A 17,646-nucleotide genomic window follows, 5' to 3' on the forward strand; every position below is an offset into this window, starting at 1 on the left:
TGTTTGTTTTTGTTAACATCTGTTTAACTCCTGAACAAACATACACTGGGCTGACAGGCTGCATACTGTTAAGATTTCAGACACTCACCTTTCCATTACAGTATGACAGTTTACCATAAACCTGAGTTTTCCCACACATTCTTATTTTAGAGAATGTAATAAAACAAACAGAACACTAACAAGTTGTCTTTTTACATCACAACAGCAAACACAAACAACCCACACACCTTTAAAAAAGTTATTTGCATGTCACCGATCTTGCCCACTAGATGGCTCTACTGTCAAAAGAGGATTTCGTTTTTTCTATCCTTCCTGAACTGTAACTGCCCATTTTGTTTTTTTCCTCTTTAAAGAAAAAAGCCCTCAGAAAGAAAATAATCTTTTGTTTGGCATTTATGAAGGGATTTTCTTCAGAATAATCTGTATTTGTCCATTAATGTGTCTAGCAGCTTGTATGGTTAATCATGAGCCTGTACACAGCGATTAGCAGAAAGCATGCATGATTCTGAAGGACTACACAAGGCCACACAGTGAGTCAGAAGCAGGTCTGAGATTATAATCAAAGTGTGTAGCCCATAATCCAAAACTCAGAGCCTTATAAACACTCTTCCCCACATTCTCAACAACATACACCATTCTAGCAACATGCAAAAGGGAGTGAGGTCATAGTAAACAAACGTGCAATTTACAGGGATGTGTTGCGAGACACAAAACCTGAAGCCCTGTTTCTAAAATGTATTCCTCATTGTCCTCTTTTACCAAGTTATTCTATTTACATTAACACTGAGGCATCTATGTGGAATTAATTTTAATTCATATAAAACTGTGACAGACACTTGTCAGACCTGTGATAAAGGCTCAAAATGCACTTACTGAGAGTACATAGTCCAACTTGTCCTTTAAAAAGAATTGAGCAGACACTGCATCATTTTTCAAGAGAATGTGCAGATATCCACAGCTATAATAGGGAAACATCGGAGATAAAAGGACACAGGTTAAAATCCACCCTGTGACAGTAGTGTGTGCTTATGTTTTTACTGGTGCCTGTTTTGTGATTTAATATTTGACCTAGGTGATCAATAATGGACAAAGTTCAATCATGTCATTTGATAGAAAGAAGATGCTTAGAGAGTTACAGAAAACTATGTTGCAAGACTGTAACTATTACAATTAAATAGAGATGAGCCAAAAATCTTGGAACTCAAAACAATGAGGTCTACCAGATAGTTACTGGACTGGATGTCAGGAAACTTTTGGAGATTTAGCTAAACCACTTGCCAATACAGAAGTGGGTTAAAGGACATGGTAAGAGTATTAAAATGGAGGGGTAATTATTCATGCAAACTGTGCGCATTTCAAATTTTTAATGACTATATGTTAGTGCCACTGCTGTGATTCTGTGCACTAAAGATGTTTCAAACATTTAACACTGCTTTGAGTAGCAGTTAGATAGTGCATTGAGTAATGACATATCGTAACTCAGACTTCTTGTCTAGTTTCAAACCAATTCTGCAGTGTTGGCGTAAGAAGCAAGTCACTAAACCTATTCTGTTCCTCATCTATGAATTAGGATACCTATTTAAGAGGGAATGTTGCAAAATTAGTTGGTTCACATGCACAGAACTTGGCCTTCAACTAATTCATTCATAACTGTACACAGTTACTGTCAATTTAAAATATTTGTTTAAAATTGAAGTTGATTTAGGTTGTACATTAACTGGAATGAACGTATGTTTGGTTGGAAGTGTATATTTTATAATATTTTCATAGTTGTTAGTTAAAAGGTAAAGCTACAATACCAAACACTGTTTTAATTACACTACGCAATTTAGATATAACTAGGGATGTTGTTCTGCACTGAATACAGTGGACATTACAAATATCAAATCAATCTATGACATAGCCACAGTTTGCAAGTGACAAGTCTAAACAAGCTATTATCAAGCAAGATTCAGTGATATGTTAAATTAGTTTGGTATTTTCCCAAAGGATTCAAAACCAATAATCATATTAGCAATAGTGAAAAACCATTTAGTTTCAGATTTATTAGAGTGGATAAATTTGATCAAGACAAAAACTTATGGAACAGGGAAATAACTAAGTTGGGGCAAATAGGAGGGCATGAAATATTACCACCACCACCACCTAACCCTGCACTGAGATGTAAATTAAATTGCAGGAAATCAGACAATTGAGGAATGCAAATTTGAGAAGGGGAGGGCGAAATCAACTGATGAAGTATTCATGATAAAGCGCCTTATGAAACTCAAAGACTTTAATGTCCCCAGTAGCAACCAACACTTGGATGTTCTACTACAAGAAATGGAGTCAACCAAAATCCTATCAGTGAGCAAAAATACTATAGAATACAAACAGCATGTAAAAGGATAGGGCTCCATTCTCAGTCATGTGGCTTTTCTAGTTAACACATCAGAAAGGAGAACTGGGGTACCAGTATTTTATTAATCATTTTAAAAAGAGGTCTAATCTTTGATTGTTATAATACAAGAGGCTTGGGGATCATGGATTTCCTTGTTGCTTTAACTGTAGTCATTGGGGCTATTTTATATATCAGATACATCAGAGTAGCAGATCAGTTCATTTGGCAAGTCCACCTAAGTGTTTGTTTGGCACAACCAGGATGAGAAACTTTAAAGTGTGATCTCACCATGTTAGATAAAAAAGTAAGTAGTTTACATTGAACAGCATAATGCTTTAAATAGGACTCACTGTGAATTACTTGACAATTTTGGTGGATTCAATTATTTTTTCCTCCAGAAGGGCTTTCCAGAGGAAATTTGGACTTTCTTATAAAAAACACTCGAAGTCTCAAGAATTTTGAATGGCAAATGCTGTCATGGTGCCTCATGCCTCCGTTTTCCTTTATGGGTCAGGTTCCCTATCACACAGTCTACAACTCTGTTGATGCACCTCACGTAGGGATTCTCATGATGCACCACTGTGGTCAGCATGAGGGGCAGCCCCGGTGCCTCACAGGGGTGGGGTGCGCGGATAGCTCACTGGTTTGACCATTGGCCTACTAAACCCAGGGTTGCGAGTTCAATCCTTGAGAGGGCCACTTACGGCTCTGGGGCAAAAATCAGTACTTGGTCCTGCTAATGAAGGCAGGGGGCTGGACTCAATGACCTTTCAGGCTCCCTTCCAGCTCTAGGAGATAGGTATATCTCCAGTTATGTCTGGTTAGAGAGTGCCCAGCTCAGAGGATATTAGGCACCTAAACGACAAATTCATGAGGCACTGTAGCTAAAATGTTCAGTTTCAAACCAAAATGAGGAAGTTTGTCAAAGATTCATAAAGTTCTCAGTATTACATTTTTCAAAGGAGCCAATTTTTTCCTTCTAGTGTTGGGGAGGGAGAGAGGGATGACACCACATTTTCCAGCCAGCCAGTGGTAGGGTCCACATTGCAGTAGTATCAACACCAGAGTTTTCAAAAAATGACAGATTTTTTTTAATCTCCCCTCCCCCCACAGCACAACTCTGTACATAATGTACTGTCACAATGTATTCTATTACAAACAAGCAGCTGCAAAAACCAAGGATAAAACCCAGAAACTATGTATTGAGAGAAAAAAAAAATCCATCAGTGATATCCATCACTGAGATTGTGATGCTGCTACTTTTGATATCTGAAAAGATTCACATGCAGGAATGCAGAAAAATAGCATATTCTAAACTCTAGCATGCACTGCTGGGAAAGAGAAATGCTCAAACTCAGTGAATTTTTCCTTGCACGGCCATCATATCATAAAAAAGGGAAGATGAGATTTATAACTGATGTTAAAGTGATGGCATGTTTCCCCAATGGAAGCACAAGAGTGGTTGTCCTTCCTATGAAAAACAAAGCTATATGGGTAGCTTTAAGTTACATTTCCCTCCCCATGAAAACAGATTGTTTAAATCTTCATATTAATTTAAAAACTTTATCCTTCTATTACCTTTGGAGCATATGTATACCCAAGGCACAGCTGGAAACTTCACCCTGAATTTTAGAAAGTCCAAGAGTCACATGGTTTAACACAAAGCGTGTGATCTCAAGGAAAGCCAAAAGGTGAGCATACTCCAGCTGCCACAACTTGTGTAACCTTACCCTACTGATAGTTCAGGTGTCTACATGGCTCCTCCAGTCTAGGTAAGAATGGTGTCAAAGAGACATGATACAAAGACGATGGCTTGCAAGGAGACAGATGGATACATGAGAGGAGAGACTCACACAGACCACGTCTATATAACACTTTTCCTAGCTCCGTCAAACAGTTTAAACCCTTCTCTAATTGTAGGTCAGTAACCCACTGTAGTCCAGTAGTAGTGTATTTTGGCTAAAAATTGCAGAAGAGATTGGAAAACATCCTTTTTTGAAATATTGAAAGAAAAGAGCATTTTGCACTACAACAATTTTATTTCAGGATCTCAAAGTGCTTCACAAACATCAGTGCCTCAACACTATAATGAGGTACATATTGTCTCCATGTTACAAAGAAAATGGAAATTAAAATGACTTGCCCATTACCACACAGGAAACTTATGGAAGACACAGGGATAGGGAACACCAGTTGCCATGTCCTGTACCCAATCCATTGAATCATCTCTCCTCAGCAGTCAGCAGGAAAGAAAGAAACATCTTCTGAATTATTCCATTTCTTTCTATTTAAGTTTACATATGAAAAAAATAGATGCTGCTGTTCTGTTTAAACTACAAGAGGTAACGTCCTCCAGCGTTTTAGAAGTACGCTGTTGAGCGATTCTTTAAGTAAAGAACTGTCTGCTTCACGTGGACATTAAAAAGCCCATGGCAATATATATATTTTTTAGAGTAGGTGTTTACATTAGGCTGACAGGCCAGTAAGTCCTCCTCCTCCTCCTGGCAGACAGGGTGCCAGTACACATCTGCCCTCCATTCCATGGTGGCTGTCTTTCACTAGGGCTAAGTGTACTTTGGTTGCAAACCACTTTGAGAGAACCCTGGAAGCAAATGATTTTCAAGTATTTAACATTAAACATCTATAGCTTAAGTGCACATGAAGCAGTTGTAAAACTTCCTGTATATCTATTTACAGGCATGTTGCTTACCTGTCAAATTTTCAGACTGCTGGGAGGTGCAAGTCAGGTCACTTTCAACTTGGCATTTTTTTTTCTTAAATAGTCCTTTAAAAATGTCAGCTTCCCTACTAGGATTAACCTCATGCCATTCATTAGCATGAAGCTCTGCTAAAGCACAATGGGTTGTATTGTTACACATCATGACAGCATTCTTGGGCTGCCATCATTCCATACTTCCACTAGAAACATCCCTGCTCCCCCACCTTCCTTTAGAAATATATGAAAACTACTTGTAATGTTGCTCTTTCTTGCACCCCACTATAGGATTACTATACAAAAAGTTTTAAATCCACAACTGTGATATGCTTTCTACTTGAATTATTTATATCTCCCTCCCACATGGATGCCTTTACTCATTGTCACTGATAAGCTCTACAATAGTATCTGTTAACGAGACTCCAGTCTCATTTATGCAGTATAAATTGTGCCACATTTGTGAAGAGCACACATTACATTTTACAAAGTAATGTCATTCATGCCAGTAATTTCATAGTAGAACAGTGCCCACAAATCTATTTCATGGAATAAAAATCTAGATTCTCACCTTGAAATGCAATGTACTTATCCTCTTGATCACTCGAGTCTGGATGCTAGCCCTCCCTGCATCTGGAAACAACCTACAACCACCTCTGAAGGGAATCAAATCTTAACATATTTACACAATTAGTCTGTTTAAAATTAATAGTATGACAGCTCTCTTGTTAGTGTCTGTTATGAAAACCATCTGTGCAAGGGCTATAAATCAGACTACACAGATCTATTCTGGCACCTTATTTAACCATAATCCTGTAAGCATTCTGATCTTTACTCAATAATTACATCTTACATATTGCACTCCTGCTTTTGCTTACTCAACACTCCACTTCACAATGGTTTTTATATAGTGATTTTATTGATAGTGTAGTTATATTTAAATTTAAGTGATAGCAAGTTTTAAAAGCAGAAAAATTTGGCTGTGAGCTAGTTCTGATGATATATGGCTATGTTTTATAGGCATTTTAAGAAGTTTAATGTCACATTCAGATACTCCAAAGAGTGTGTTCTACAATGACACATCTTGGCAATCAAAAGGACTTAGCCTGGAGCTAAACAATAGACCCAGGTGTTGTTATTACTCAACAGCCTATAATACAATCACAGTTTAATTACAAGTTTAATCCTCTCGGGATTTCTTCTTGACAACCAATAATATTTAATCTTTGCGCATATTAATTATATATGAAATCCAACGTTTGTAATTCCTCAATTATCTAAACTACTTAGCATTTTATTTTAACAGTCTGAAGCATATTTTAATCCCTCCTACCATATACAGTTATTTACTTTCATCAGGATTACAACCAAGCTCACTCTTTATAGCATGGTCCCCTAAAAGACTTTCCCTACATCTTTTGTCTTTAAAAAGATGTTGCTAAGAAGTTTTGTTAACCTGGCTAAAAATGTGTGCTTTTTTCCTGTATACCCTCAATAACTAATCTATGTCCATTTTACAAGAGACTGATGCTCTAGATGCAATAAACTATCAGATTACAATAGCAAGAACAAATACAACAGTTTAAGATTAAAAACCTTACCATACCATTCCAACCTTGTTTGTCTTGGTTTTAAAAGAAAAAAATTTCAGTGAGCTTGATCACTGTTAAGAGTGACTGATCAAAACATTTCCTATAAAATATACGTCACAGTATTCTCTTCAAATTAAGAAATCCTCTATATAATCCTAAAAGTAGAAAACAAGTGACCTGCTTAAAACCTCAACTATTAACATTAAGTGTTGGTGTAAAAAACGGATCTTTATGGAACGCAAAATAAAAACCCTTCTGTCTGAATACTTTTGAGTGTAACCTTTAATCTTATTGCAGTTCATTGTGGCAGGACGTTGACGACCACCTTAAGATTCTTACATTTGACAAATGAGAACAACCATGCAATTTTTTTTAAAATTTTATTTGTCAAAGAAAAAAAGGCAGCAAGCCAATTGAAAACCTACTTAATCTTTAACTCCAATTTATCTTTAAATTTAGAGAAATGACTGATTTTTTTTTAAACAAACCCCCCTTTTCCCCTTTAATGTTTACCATCTACTCGTGCTGAATCCTTCCAAGGAGATTGCTCCAGCGTACCTCTCCAGGTCCTCGCTTTGCTCCTTTTACCAAAAAAATGAAAAAAAAAAAAAAATCCATCGTGCATCTTAAGGGCTCCAATCGTCAAAAATAGGAAAAAAAATCTTTGGAATAGCCAATTGAGTTGAATAAAAAAAATCCACACGAATGCGGTTTGGTTGGGGCAGGAATCCACTCCTATGTTCCTGGTAATCTGATCCCGCTCCATGAATCCTTGTAATTCAGCCTCCCTATCCTATCCACATTATGATTTGAATCCAATGATCCAGCTCCAAGGATTGGGATCCAGTGAGCCCTCTCCAATCCAAACCTTTATAACCAGCAAAACCAAAAAAGAGGAGGCAAAAAGTTAGATACTGTAATGAAAAAATAGGATTCTGGGGAATGATTAGTTATGTTTGCCATCAATTAATAAGGATGTACATTAATAACTATCAATTCCCCAAAACAAACTTTTGAATGGTGATGCTCAGATAAATTTTAGGAATATTAATTATTTGGAGAAAACATTGTAATATTTACATATGTCAACTGATAAGGCCAACATATTCACTGCTTGTAAGATGTATTACAGGTTTTGTGGTTGCAAAAAATTTTTGTATGATATTGGAAAAGTTTATCACTAAAGCTATCCACCTACTATATGTCTAAACTAAAGCTAGTATTCCCATCTGGAAGGTAACAAAATTAACTAACTGAAGTTTTCAAACATATTAGTGAGTCAACTGTGAATTAGTCTGAAGGGGAAGGGTTGAGATTTAAGGAATTATTCCCAGCTAAATTTTCTATATTTTGTTTTCATTCTGATACTTAAAAAAATGTAATAGCAACGCTGTATCAGTCACACAGAGGACATGCAGATTTTAGCAGTATTGATATCATACTCTATCTGGTTTGAAGATACCCTGCATCTACAAATGTATCAGCACTACATAATATTAACATTTGTAACCGAATGCAGCATGACAAACTGAACCAGTACACCCCACCCTCTCTGATTTTTTTTTTTAAAATCTAGAATGGAAGAGATACAAAAGCAAGTAATTTAGCCACAATTGCCAACATGGTTTTAAAGAAAAGAGCAATTGTAGTCTACGATAACTAAAACGTGTCTGTAAAAGTTACAAGATAAAGTGTATGTATATACTTGTTTAACCATGGTATAAGGTCAATACTGCCAATTTCATCTGTGACAATAGCACTTGGAGTCATACCATTGCCTCCATTATTGATCTGATCCTCCTCAATCCTCCTTTTGACAATCCTAAAATGATTGACATGTGCTCCACAATCCTTTAATCCAAAGCATTCTTAATCCATCTCTTCAGATATGTCTACAGAAAGACACATGAAAAGGCAAGATAAAATATGAGATCCCCCAGAAGAAACAAGTTAACCACAAACATCCCAACATCCCCAGCTGGTATAAACCATAGCTGAACACGGAGACATTGACACAGCAATACCACAGTCTGCAGAGTGTGGGTAGTTAACTTTAACTAAATTTAAACAATCCTGGCAATAACATCAATTAAAATACAATTTACCAAAGACATGAGGGGAATGTTGATGTTAAGGAGCAAATACTCACTAGGGATATTACACAAGAATGCAATTCAACACTTCAGCCAATTTGAATAAAACAGTTTGAATTAAAAAATTAAAGACTGTACTGAGTAAAGGAAAACTGTGTACAACATGGGGTTCTACAAAAAGTGAGCATCCCTAATCATTTATGTACGAGAACGAGATCTGCTGTGACGGGGAGAGTAGCGTGGAGATCCTCTGCTTCTTCTTGGGGAATAACTGCGGCTTCTGCTGTTGCTTCGACTACGGCTTCTGCTACGACTACGGCTGCGTGACCGAGATCTTCCATAGCTTGGACTTCTTGGGCCATCAACTTTAACACGGATGTAGGCAGTTTCTCCCTATTAAATAGACAGAACTTTCGATTGAAAGGTCTAAGATTTTTAGCTATCTTTTCAGGCATGCTGATACTGATTACATTGATATAAAAGCACAGAGAGATCTCAAATCTTTAAATGAGAATCTTATTATAAAAGACTCAGCTACCTGCATGTTAGTATAATAGAGACTGTGTGTCCTTACCTTTACATCCTATTGTTAAGCCCCGTGTATCCAATTCTGGCCCCCCAAAAAGCATGAAACCTACCTCATGAGATCTAAATTTAGTGTTATCCAGTTTTCGCACTGCGTAGGTCATATCTTCTTTCCGTACAAACTCCACGACACCAGTTCCATCTCGGAAAACATCAGCATAACATACATCACCTGCTTCACGCATGTGATCCTTTAAATCCTGCCAACTTCCACTTGGAGGCAGTCCTGAAAAAAAGCAGGTTACAGATCACTTCAAATGCAAACTTTCATTATTTACTTTCCATTTACAATGCATCACCCCCCACTGTCTGCTAAAGGAATTGCCTACTGGAGTTGAGAGAATGTCTTCCAGCAGGAACCCATATAACATGTATGCTACACAAAAACATTACTATTATGCTTCTTAAAAAGGTAGAAGCTGCATAGCACAATGCTAAAAAAAACTACACACAGTATGAAATACAGTATGGCTAACTGAAAAGTGTAGCATCCTCTGCTATTAAGGAATGACTAAAAACATGCCACACTGGAACTGATAGGAATCAATCTCATTATCTTGAACAAACTAACAGTATTAAACAACTTACCAGAAACTATTACTCGGTACTCAGACCTCCGGGACGGGGGGCCATACCTGCCCCTGGGGGCCCCACCACCTCCACCTCCGCCACCTCCTCTGCCGGTGCCTCTGCCACTTCGGGGAAACTCCACCCTCAGACGATATCCATCGTAATCGTACCCATCCCTTCCGTACACCGCATCCTCCGCATCCCTGCAGGAGAAGAGAGAGTGAGCAAAGGCCCAGCCACACCACACTGCAGAGGCACAGGCCGGGCAACGCACCTCCCTCCCTTTGTTCCCTTGCAGCCATTTTCCCGCCCTAACACAGCCAGCAGGCAGCGCCTAGCCCCGCCCCGCGCCCAACAGCTGACAGCGAGCCCCAGGGAGCTCAGCTCACCCCCCTGGGCGGGCAGGCGCAGACAGCGGGGGCCCGGGGGGTAGTGACCAGAGGACAGAGCACGCCCAAGTGAAGGCCGGGCGGTGCCCGCCGGAGAAAGGTCTAGGCAGAGACGGGGCGGAAGCGCTGTCCCCGGGCCCTCCAGCAGGAGCACGGCGAGTCCCGGGGGTGGAACGGGATGTAGCGGTGCCTCGACAGGGAAGCAGCCCCCGCTCCCGGGGGAGGGGATGTAGCGATATCTCGGCAACGAAGCGGTTCCCCGGCGGGAAGCCCCCTGGAACTCAGCACGGCCCATTCGGGCTGCTGGAACTGCCTGAGGCCGGCCCGCCGTGCGGGCTCGGAAGAGGCACCGTGGAGGTGCGGCCCACGGGGAGTCCTGGGTCTCGGCGCCATGAACGGCCCCAGGGGACAGGGCGGGGCTCACCTGGGGTCCTCGAACTCCACGAAGGCGAAGGGCGGCCCGCCGCGGCGGTTCTTGAGGTCGATGTCGCGGATGGCCCCGTACTTGTAGAACACGTCCTCGATGTCCTTGGTGCGGATGTCGGGCGGCAGGTTCCCCACGTAGATGCGGCAGTCGTTGTTACCGGCTGGGCCGCGGATCACGCCCCCTCCGGACATGGCAGGGTCGGCAATGGCTGCGGCGGTGATGAGCCGAAGCTAGGAGAGTGAACGGGTAAGTAAGCGGTGGGAACGGGCCGGGCACGCGGGAGCAGCTACACACACCGCCTCCCTACAACCGCTTCAAAATGGCGACTGCCGCTTCCCTCGCGCGGCCCCGCCGGCGCATGGATTCTAGCACACCCCCCACGCAGCGCTGACCCACCCTCCCGACCGCCACTACGCAGTGTTCGATGGCGAACAGTTCGGTATCGTTCCACCTTCAGAGCGCATGCGCGGCTGAAGAAAAGGAGTCCAAGCCGTAGCAGCCTCGGTTTTGAAGCCCTATTAATGCCGGCAGCGCATTTCTCAGTCTCAAGAAACCACCCCGTGTAATGAATCGTATAACCTAGGAAAAAACGTTCGCCACGCTCGAAAAAGTTCCCTTCAGCCGCGGCAGGCCTCGGGCCGTCACGCATCCGGTGAGGAGTCCACGCAAAGAAGATCCGGCTTGGGTAGAGAGGGGGGGTATATCCCACCATACACCGCGTGGGGGGTGGTTGGCGCCAAGGAGAGGCGTTACATCCCACAATGCAGCGGGGCAGGGTAGGCCTCAGCCGTGTGCTGGGCTGGGGTGTGGGTTTGCGGGCTTCTCCTGGGGCGTGCAGGGAGTTCTAGACGGGCGGGTGCCTGCTGCGTTGTGGGTAGTGTCCAGCTCCAGGCGAAGGGGGCAGCCGAGCTGGAGCCCAGTCAGCAGCAGCGCTTGTTGGGGGTCACCTCTCTCATTGCTCGAGTAGCAGAGCTGCCCCAGAGGGGTCTCTGGGCAGGGCGAGGTGGGCTTGTCCACTGGGCCTTCTGCCTCTGGGACATATGAGAGGGAAGTTCAGCTGCCCCAGTGGGCCAGTGGCTCTTCAAGCTGCTTGCAAGTATGACTGTCCTTTATTGTCTGTTTTATGGAAGTGCCTTGACATGCAAGCTCAGGGCTAGTCATGGCACAGGTCGGTGTGTACTTAGGCCGTGTCTACACTAGTGAGTTTACGGTGGCACTCACTATAAACTCACATGGTGGGCTATACTTCTCTCTATCTGAGCTGGATGTGTGACACCCCCAGGCCTGCAGTGGCTGAAGAGAATTCTTTCTGGTGCTGCTGTAAGATTGCTTGTATAGCTGTTCTGTGCTGATGGGAGAGAGTAATAAAACCATATCAATGAGCGGCAGTAGCTATGTTGACAGACAGGAGCTCACCCTCTGACATGCATGCTACCACTTGTGCTGGTGAAACTTATGTTGCTCGGTGTATTTTTAACATGGTGTTAAGGGACAGCAAGCAGGGCAACTGCTCCGGTCCCCATGAAGCGAAGTTGCTCGGGCTTCTGCTTTAGCCTTGCATGGCTGGGCTCAGGCTTCAGCTTTCTGCCCTGGGCCCCCACCATTCTAGTGCCAACCTTGCTCTCTGGTTAATTTTGGAGGGCCCCCTGAAACCTGCTCATGGCCCTCCAGGGGGCTGCAGACCCCTGGTCCAGAGCCTCTGATCTAGACCATATCTGACAAGTGTTTGTCTAACTTGCTCTTAAAAATCTCCAATGATGGAGATTCCACAATGTCCCTAGGCAATTTATTCCAGTACTTAAGTATCCTCACAGGAAGTTTTTCTTAATGTCCAACCTAAACCGCCCTTGCTACAATGTAAGCCCTTTGCTTCTAGTACTATCCTCAGAGGTTAATGAGAACAATTTACCTCCTTCCTCCTTTTGTAACTTTTATACTCTTGGCAGTGCTTGTAATTTGTCCTGCCATTTCTAATTTACATATCATCTTCCGTCCCAGTGTAAGCAGTTGATGTTCATTACACATTGGTTAGATCACAGTGGGGAAAGCCGATGTATTTTTCTTACTTGTTTCTAAGTTGCTCTTCTCCACTTCGGTACCAATACATAAAGTCAGTCATGTGGTTTAACATTAAGATATCTTAATGCTGTCAAAGATTTAGATGTAAATTGATGAAAAACAAGTTATATATCTGTATTATGCTAGTGAATTCCTATGCTTGCACTAACCCAGGAACCAATCCCTGCAACAAACCCTGTTGCCAGCTGTGTCCGCGTATCTATTCAAGGGACACCATTACAGGATCTAATCACATCAGCCACACCATCAGAGGCTCGTTCACCTGCACATCTACCAATGTGATATATGTGCCAGCCATGCCCTTCTGCCATGTGTGTTGGACAAACGGGAGTTTCTAGGCAAAAGAATAAATGGACGCAAATCAGACATCAAGAATTGTAACATTCAAAAGCCAGTAGAAGAGCATTTCAATCTCCCTGGACACTCAGCAGACTTAAAAGTGGCAATTCTTCAACAAAAAAAACTTCAAAAACAGACTTCAATGAGAAACTGCAGAGCTGGAATTAATTTGCAAACTTTACATCATCAAAGTAGGCCTGAATAAAGACTTGGAATGGGTGGGTCATTACGTTTTTCCCCCCCGTCCCTTGGTATTCACCCCTTGTCAACTGTTGGAAATGGGCCACATCCACCCTAATTGAATTGGCCTTGTTAGCACTGACCCCACACTTAGTAAGTCAACTCCCATCTTTTCATGTGCTGTGTATTTATACCTGCCTACTGTATATTTCCACTCCGTGCATGTCATGAAGTGGGTTATAGCCCACAAAAGCTTATGCACAAACAAATGTGTTAGTCTCTAAGGTGCCACAAGGACTCCTTGTATTTTTTATGCTTTCAGTGTTAGGCATGTAAGTCAGGGCTTGATGTTCTGTTGTTAGAATCACTAGGTACTTTTCATTGTGCCCTATTTCTGCATGAAATCTTCAGAATGGGGCACCTAATTCAGTCCCAGCAATTTCTTTTAAAAATATGCATTTAAATACGATCACCAATGCAGTGATCAGACCTATTTTTCTCCTTGTGTAGTTCTTCCATTCATTTATTTGGTGAGCCTAATATGCATCTTTGTAGATTTCACTCTGGTGCATAACAAGAGAACAACATAAGGAAGCAGGGAGATAGGAAGGGGAAGATGCAATCACTGCCATGCGTGATTCGAGAATACAAGCGACATAAGAGAAAAAAAACAACGTAGACAAAAGAAGGGAAAATATTGGAAAGGAAATAGATTGGAAAGCAAGAAAAGTAAGAAATACAATGACTTTTAGGTTATTGAATTGTGTTTTGCATTTGCAGGTTGTTTCCTACATTCTAGTGTATTTTTCTGGTACATGTCACGTCCATACATATTGGCAAGAGGATAGAATGTTGTTATTCTGGGGACTTCAGTTAAACTGCTGTTTACTACTGTAATTAGATCAATGGAACATGTAATTTTTAAAATCACATGCTATTTTAGCAGGCAATTGCCTTTCTGATGTTTAAGCCTAGACAGGAATACATGTGTTTTCTGAAGGTAGTGAATAAAATTTACAAAAAGGCTTGAATGACTTATAGAATCATAGGACTGGAAGGGATCTCAAGAAGTCATCTAGTCCAGTCTCCTGCACTCATGTCAGGACTAAGTATTATCTAGACCATCCCTGACAGGTGTTTGCCTAAGCTGCTCTTAAAAATCTCCAGTAATGGAGATTCCACAACCTTCCTAGGCAATTTATTCCAGTGCTTAACCACCCTAACAGGAAGTTTTTCACAATGTCCAGCCTAACCCCCCACCCCCTTGCTGCAATTTAAGTTCATTGCTTCTTGTTCTATCCTCAGAGGTTAAGAACAACAATTTTTCTCCCTCCTCCTTATAACAACCTTTTATGTACTTGAAAACTATTATCATGTTTCCTCTGAGTCTTCTGTTTTCTAGGCTAAACAAATCCAATTTTTTCAATTTTCCTTCATAGGCAATGTTGTCTAGATCTTTAATAATTTTTGTTTGCTTTTTTTGCCAGAGTGTTACACAGTTGACTCATATTTAGCCTGTGATCCACTATGACCCCCAGATCCCTTTCTGCAGTACTCCTCCCTAGGCAGTCATTTCCCATTTTGTATGTGTGCAACTGATTGGTCCTTCCTAAGTGGAGTACTTTGCATTTATCCTTATTGAATTTCATCCTGTTTACTTCAGACCATTTCTCCAGGTTGTCCAGATAATTTTGAATTATAACCCTATCCTCCAAAGCACTTGCAACCCTTCCCAGGTTGGTATCGTCCACAAACTTTATAAGTGTACTCTCTATGCCATTATCTAAATCATTTATGTAGATATTGAACAGAACCGGATCCAGAACTGATCCCTGTGGTACCTCACTCGTTATATCCTTCAGCATGACTCTGAACCACTGATAACTATTCTTGGAGAATGGTATTCCAACCAGTTATGCATCCACCTTATAGTAGTTCCATCTAGGTTGCATTTCCCTTGTTTGTTTGTTTTATGCCTACGTCCCATTTTCAAAAGTAAGGTAGGCTCTTAGGCTCTAATCCACAGAAGTATTTAGCTCCTTACTTGATTTCTGGGTCTTAGCACCTAAAGTCAGTGGGACATAGTCTCTGAAGTATCAAAGTCACTTTTGAAAATGGGACTTTGGCTTGATCTACACACTGTTTGTACTGGTATAACTATTTCAGTTAGGGATTCAATTTTTTACTGAAGTGGTTATAGCAGTACAATTCCTTGTGCGGATGCAAATATATCAATATAAAGGTGCCTTATATGGGTATTGCTTATTCCTCTTCCCTTACCATCTATAATTATACCAGTATAACCGCTCCAACGCTGGGGAGATGGAGGGCTGTACCACTTTAACTATCAAGGTAAAGTTAAAGTGGTACAACTTTTGTGTATAAAGAAGCCCTTAGGCATCCAAGTTGCTTAGATGCTTTTGAAAATGTTGCCTAGCATCTTTAGCAGTGTCCTTTATCTGCTATGCCTCATTTTTTTTCATGTGTTAATTAAAAATACGTGTTTCTGTAAGAAAAGAGCAATCATGATGATTTACCATTAGGAAACTATTTTCAGTGTATTGTCATACCATGCCAATTTGACTATTCTAAATTTCTTTTATTTTTCCCTTGTAGGTTAAAATACAGTACTGTTTTTCTCTAAGGACTTTAAAATTGATCTTTTTTGCTATTTTTTTTTAAAGTTTGCTATTAATTAATTTAAGGAGTTATATGAAAACTCTTCCTACAGTTTGTCTAAGTATATGATTATTTCCATTTCTTATGTTTATGATTTAATAATTCTAGTGACATCAAAATATAAACTAGCGAGGGAGCAAGAATAGTGTCTCACTTCAGTTCTGGGAATTAGTAAAGTCTTGGGTTCAAATCAAGGGCTTGTCTACTTTAGAAAGTTGCACTAATTTAGCTTGAATTGACGTAAACCAATATATTTAAACTGGTGCAAAGGGCGGTGTGGAAACTCTCATTTTGGTACAATAGTGTTTCCTTGAAGGTATCAGAGGGGTAGTTGTGTTAGTCTGTAAAAGCGGCAAAGAGTTCTGTGGCACCTTATAGACTAACAAATGTATTGGAGCATGAGCTTTCGTGGGTGAATACTCACTTTGTCAGATGCAAGGTAGTGTGCATCATCTGAACTGTGTGGTTGTTGAGTAAGTGCATTTTTAAAATGCAGGGATAATGTTCACAGCTGATTAATTATGTCAGATTACTTGAAATATTTTCTATATTTTAAGTTTAAAACAAAATACTCACTTTCCTAGCACAGATACGTCCCACATCATTTGCCTGGAAATTAGACTTTATTATCAAAAGCTTGTTCAATTGCTGTAAGAAGCTCTATAAGGCATCATTAAAAACGGTGAGTCTGCTTGGTTTGGTAAGACATTCTCACTTAATTTTGTCCTCTTTCTTTTATGTGGTGTTAATCCTTAGAACTATGTTAGAAGACTGACTTAATTACCTTTATGAAGTATCTCTTTATTGAAATATTTGAACGTGTGAATGTTTTCTTTCTTTTTACACTTCTAAATCTTGGTAAGTGTTATCAACAGATACAGTACTTTAAATACAAATAGAAATGCTACAGAATATTTGTTTACCAAGTGAGAATCACTTTTTTGGATTTCTGGTAAAACACACAGAGTCATTAAAAATATTAACTTTGTAGAAAATAAATTACCGGAAACAGAATGACAAGCACAATGTTATCTATAGAAATCCCCTAATGTAGCAATAAGAATCACAGTTGCAGAAGGAGAGGTTTTGCTTTCAAGAATGAGGGTGATATAATGCAAGGCCTTCATATTTAAAATATTGAACAGCAAAACCAATATTAACCACATAAACCAATGTTGGAAATGTCTGAGGGTACCTCACCTGAGCAACACTGAAAGGTATTGGAGTAAAATCTGTCCTAAATGCTCCATCGGCTGCTCCTGGCCCTCCCAAGTACAGCAAGAAAAATAGGTAAGTCTTTGTTTAGCAGTTCCCTAGGCCCCCATTTCCCCCCCCTTCAAATGTCTTCCCTGTTGTGCATGTTGCACTCCTGGCCTTTCCAAGTACTTTCTGAATTCTCATAGCTCAGGGGTGGGCAGTAATTTTCGCAGAGAGGACACTCCACAAATTTTGGTAAGTCATCACTGGCCACACATTTCTATTAAATTAAAATTTTAAATTCTACCCCTCCACTGCAGTGCCACGTAATAAAATAATTTGTGCAAAAACTGAGGATGCAGGAGGAGGTGCGGGGTCTTGGAGGGAGTTTGGGTGCAGGAGGGAGCTCTGGGTTGGTGCAGA

General features: G+C 40.7%; 1 protein-coding gene and 1 long non-coding RNA gene across 2 annotated transcripts; one reads left to right on the forward strand and one right to left on the reverse strand.

Moving 5' to 3' along the window:
• Positions 1-234: 234 nt before the first annotated feature.
• Positions 235-11,073, reverse strand: SRSF1 (serine and arginine rich splicing factor 1). Its single transcript, XM_050929389.1, is given in 6 exon segments — positions 235-1,575; positions 3,959-9,095; positions 9,097-9,171; positions 9,417-9,589; positions 9,952-10,136; positions 10,747-11,073. Coding segments are annotated over 5 exon segments (750 nt in total). The 5' UTR covers positions 10,941-11,073; the 3' UTR covers positions 235-1,575; positions 3,959-8,972.
• A 441-nt stretch (positions 11,074-11,514) lies between these two features.
• LOC127037543 (uncharacterized) lies at positions 11,515-14,372 on the forward strand. Its single transcript, XR_007770389.1, has 2 exons — positions 11,515-12,069; positions 12,982-14,372. It is a non-coding gene; the product is annotated as an uncharacterized LOC127037543 (long non-coding RNA).
• The last annotated feature ends 3,274 nt before the right edge of the window (positions 14,373-17,646 follow it).

The sequence above is a fragment of the Gopherus flavomarginatus genome, chromosome 19 (assembly GCF_025201925.1).
Source record: "Gopherus flavomarginatus isolate rGopFla2 chromosome 19, rGopFla2.mat.asm, whole genome shotgun sequence".
Lineage (NCBI taxonomy): Eukaryota > Metazoa > Chordata > Testudines > Testudinidae > Gopherus > Gopherus flavomarginatus.